Source organism: Gavialis gangeticus, unplaced genomic scaffold (assembly GCF_001723915.1).
Source record: "Gavialis gangeticus isolate Ggan-Ray unplaced genomic scaffold, GavGan_comp1, whole genome shotgun sequence".
Classification (NCBI taxonomy): Eukaryota; Metazoa; Chordata; order Crocodylia; family Gavialidae; genus Gavialis; species Gavialis gangeticus.
The window spans coordinates 8,800,211-8,803,331 of record NW_017728964.1 but is presented as its reverse complement, the minus strand read 5'-3'; the positions used below and the strand labels follow the sequence as shown (position 1 = coordinate 8,803,331).

Sequence of the window (3,121 nt, the reverse complement as noted above, 5' to 3'; positions counted from 1 at the left end):
GGTTCTAAGCCCCCCCCCCCCCAAAGGAGTATTTCCAGGGGGCAAGGAGAGGGACTTCTGGTGGCAAAGGCCAGGGTGGGACTTCCAGTCCCAAGATAGCGCCCAGGGGGTAGGGCACCTGTCCAGGGGCAGGGCTACCTACACAGCCCTCAACAGTTCACCAAGCCTCCTTAAGCAGCCCACCACCCAAAATAATTGCCCATCCCTGGTATAAGGGAACACATTGGGTTGTTCAGTAGCACTACCTCTTTACATAATATTTGTGTCTTCACTGAATTGATTCATTTTTAGCTACCTACTTTGTGGATCTCTACTTATGGAAAATAGAAAGCTTCTTATACCTTCTCCCAGTGGGCACTGTGTCCTCATACTTGGGCAACTGGATGAAGTTGGAGCCTTGAGTGCATTACTTCTTAATACCACTGCTGCTTAAAACAGTTACCGCACATCCTGAAACTTAAAAAACATGACCGCTTTTAATTGTGTGTAGAGCAGTGGTCAGCAACCTTTTTAGGTTGCTGGCTGGAGTGACCCAGCTCAGGTCAGAGGTAGAAAGGAGGCATTAGGACCTGGCTGCCACCACTTTGTTTCTCCCACTGTTGTTTTTCCATCCCCACATGCTGAAGTCCTGCATCCATGAGCCAGTTTAAATGGCCGTGTGGGCTGAATCCAGCCCATGAGCCATAGGTTGTCTGCCGACCCCAGGTGTAGAGACTCCATCTTGCACTAATTCCAACAACAGGATATGTGACTGGGTGACTGAACTTCAGTTGCTTGGGTCTCTGGTTCTGAAAAAATAGAAATCATGCATGTGTTCTTATTTATTTTATTTTAAACATCAAATTCACCACTCTGTTTTCATTGCAGTTTTGAGTAATCAGTTCCTTTTGTAAATGTCTTAATTCACTTTCTGTAGCGTGTATGGAGTTTCGCTGATGATTTTAGCAACTGTTGTCTGAAGTAATCAAACCTTACCATCTTTCACCTCAAAGTATCTTACTGGTACCTCTCACTTTTTCTTCCTGCAGCTGAAGATACCCGGTTTGTTCTGTGACATGGAGATCATTCCTGCTCTCCTCCATGGTGATCTATGGGGAGGAAACGTAGCTGAGGATGACTTTGGCCCAATTATCTTTGACCCTGCTTCCTTCTATGGTCATTCAGAGTATGAACTCGCAATAGCTGGGATGTTTGGTGGTTTCAACAGCTCTTTTTACTCTTCCTACCATAGTAAAATTCCCAAAGCTCCGGGCTTTGAGAAACGACTTAAGTTGTATCAGCTTTTCCACTACATGAACCACTGGAACCATTTTGGCACAGGGTACAGAGGGTCCTCTCTCAGTATCATGAGAAACCTGGTGAAATGACTTCCCTCTCAAGCATAGCGTCTCACTCCCTGCCTGGAAAGCTCTGCGTTTCTTGGTAATGCAACTGAAGTCATAAGAGCATTAAATAGATCCTTGACCCTTGCCCTCTTTGCACAACTAAAGATCTAGAATTGGTGGGTTACAGTGGATCCCAAGAGTGACATTTCAGTCTTGTCGTCTTAAGATACCTGTTGCAGGAATAGTTCTAGCGAGCTTTCCAAGAAAGTAGTTAATTCCAGAGTTACATGAAAAAGCTGACACAGCACAGCTGATGGCGGACACTTCAGTTGAAGCAGAATTAATTAGAAAAAAACACTTGAGTGCAAGTATTTTGGAAGAAAGTGAGGGGACCAGATGTGCCTCAGAGCAGAGTATGTATCATTAAATATACCCAGCTGCACATAACTGAAAAAATCAGTAGGAGAGTCTCTTTCTTTAGGTATTTATGCAAATGCCTGAAAGTCGCAGACTGGTTGTTCTAGTTCTTGCTAGCTTGCTCAGATTCTTTTCAGCTATGCATTCCTAGCCTTCTGTACCAAATCAGTAGGGACGCCTATACACGAACGTGGAGGCTGCTCCAACACATTGGAATTCCAGCGTGTCAGATTAATTGAGTCTGCTGAAGCGTGGCAATTGCCGTGCTCCAGCAGCCTCCTGCATCTTCTGTATCAGCGTCCCCGCACTTAAAAATGGTAGTGGGGGCTCTTGAACTAAAGCTCGTAGAAGAAGCTTTAGTTCAAGTGCCCCAGCTGCCATTTTTAAGTGCAGAGATGCTGATACAGAAGACACAGTGGTGCTTTAATTAGAGCAGCTCTTGTTGCATGTGTAAAAGCACCCTCAGATGTTAGCATGGAACCAAGGAAGGGGACCACGGAAGTGTTTGTGCGATGGTCAGTGTTAATATAGTTCTACAGTACTGAGTAGACTCCTCTGCCAAGTTTATTACAGTGCGCTATAAAGGGACCTTTCAAACGTTCCAGCTATTTTCAGAGATTTTTATTGGGTTTGTTGGCATGCCCGTAAGTGCCCCTCTCTGCGAGTCAAGCAGCTTCCAGCTGGAGTTTCTTAGAGCTGTCAAGAATTTGATTTTTGAGGGAAGCTGTTGTAACATGGAATTTCTTCAAACAGGGCTAGCACTGCATGTAGGCATCCTCAGAGGAGGTACTGTGCACTGGTATACATGTTTTACTTGATGTTTATTGCTATTAGTATCATCACCTCTGCTAAAAATAAGGCAAGGTAGTGCCCTCAGATCAGTGGGTGATTGTCACATGAATTTCCCCTAATTCATACTACTGATGCCATAAAGTCGGTCTTATTTCTGAGAGCCCCCAAAACTGTACTTTTTAGCTGGTGGTACTTAGGCACTCAAGGCCAAAAATAGGTAAAATTTGGACTACATGCATATAAAGATAAACTGTCCCCTAATCACCATGTCACTAAAGTATCTTAAATTAAAGCATTATGTTGCAGAATCCTGGTTGTTCTGGGTGCCTTCAGGATAGTAACACTGTAACAGTACCTCTGCTGTTTTAGGTTTGGGCTTCCCATGATATTTTGACACCAGGACACAAGGTAGGTGAGACAAATGCATAGTTTGTTACAAGTATATTCAATATTTTGGAGTGACTTTATTGAGCTAAAATGTTGTTTCACTGGATCTGGTTTGGTTTGCTGAATTTTTCTGACCACTGGTTTTGTAGTGTATGTTGATATGAATTGGGAGCAATTTTGCAATCAACATTAATATCTCC

General features: G+C 43.7%; 1 protein-coding gene across 3 annotated transcripts in view; it reads left to right on the top strand.

Annotated features, from left to right (window-relative positions):
* Window positions 1-1,630, top strand: part of LOC109287452 (ketosamine-3-kinase-like) — a 9,257-nt gene extending 7,627 nt beyond the window's left edge. For all 3 annotated transcript variants that reach the window (XM_019502567.1, XM_019502560.1, XM_019502575.1), the window contains exon 6: window positions 1,029-1,630. In XM_019502567.1, the coding sequence (XP_019358112.1) occupies window positions 1,029-1,367 (339 nt within the window). In that variant the 3' untranslated portion in view covers window positions 1,368-1,630. The remainder of the gene's footprint in view (window positions 1-1,028) is intronic.
* Window positions 1,631-3,121: the final 1,491 nt, after the last annotated feature.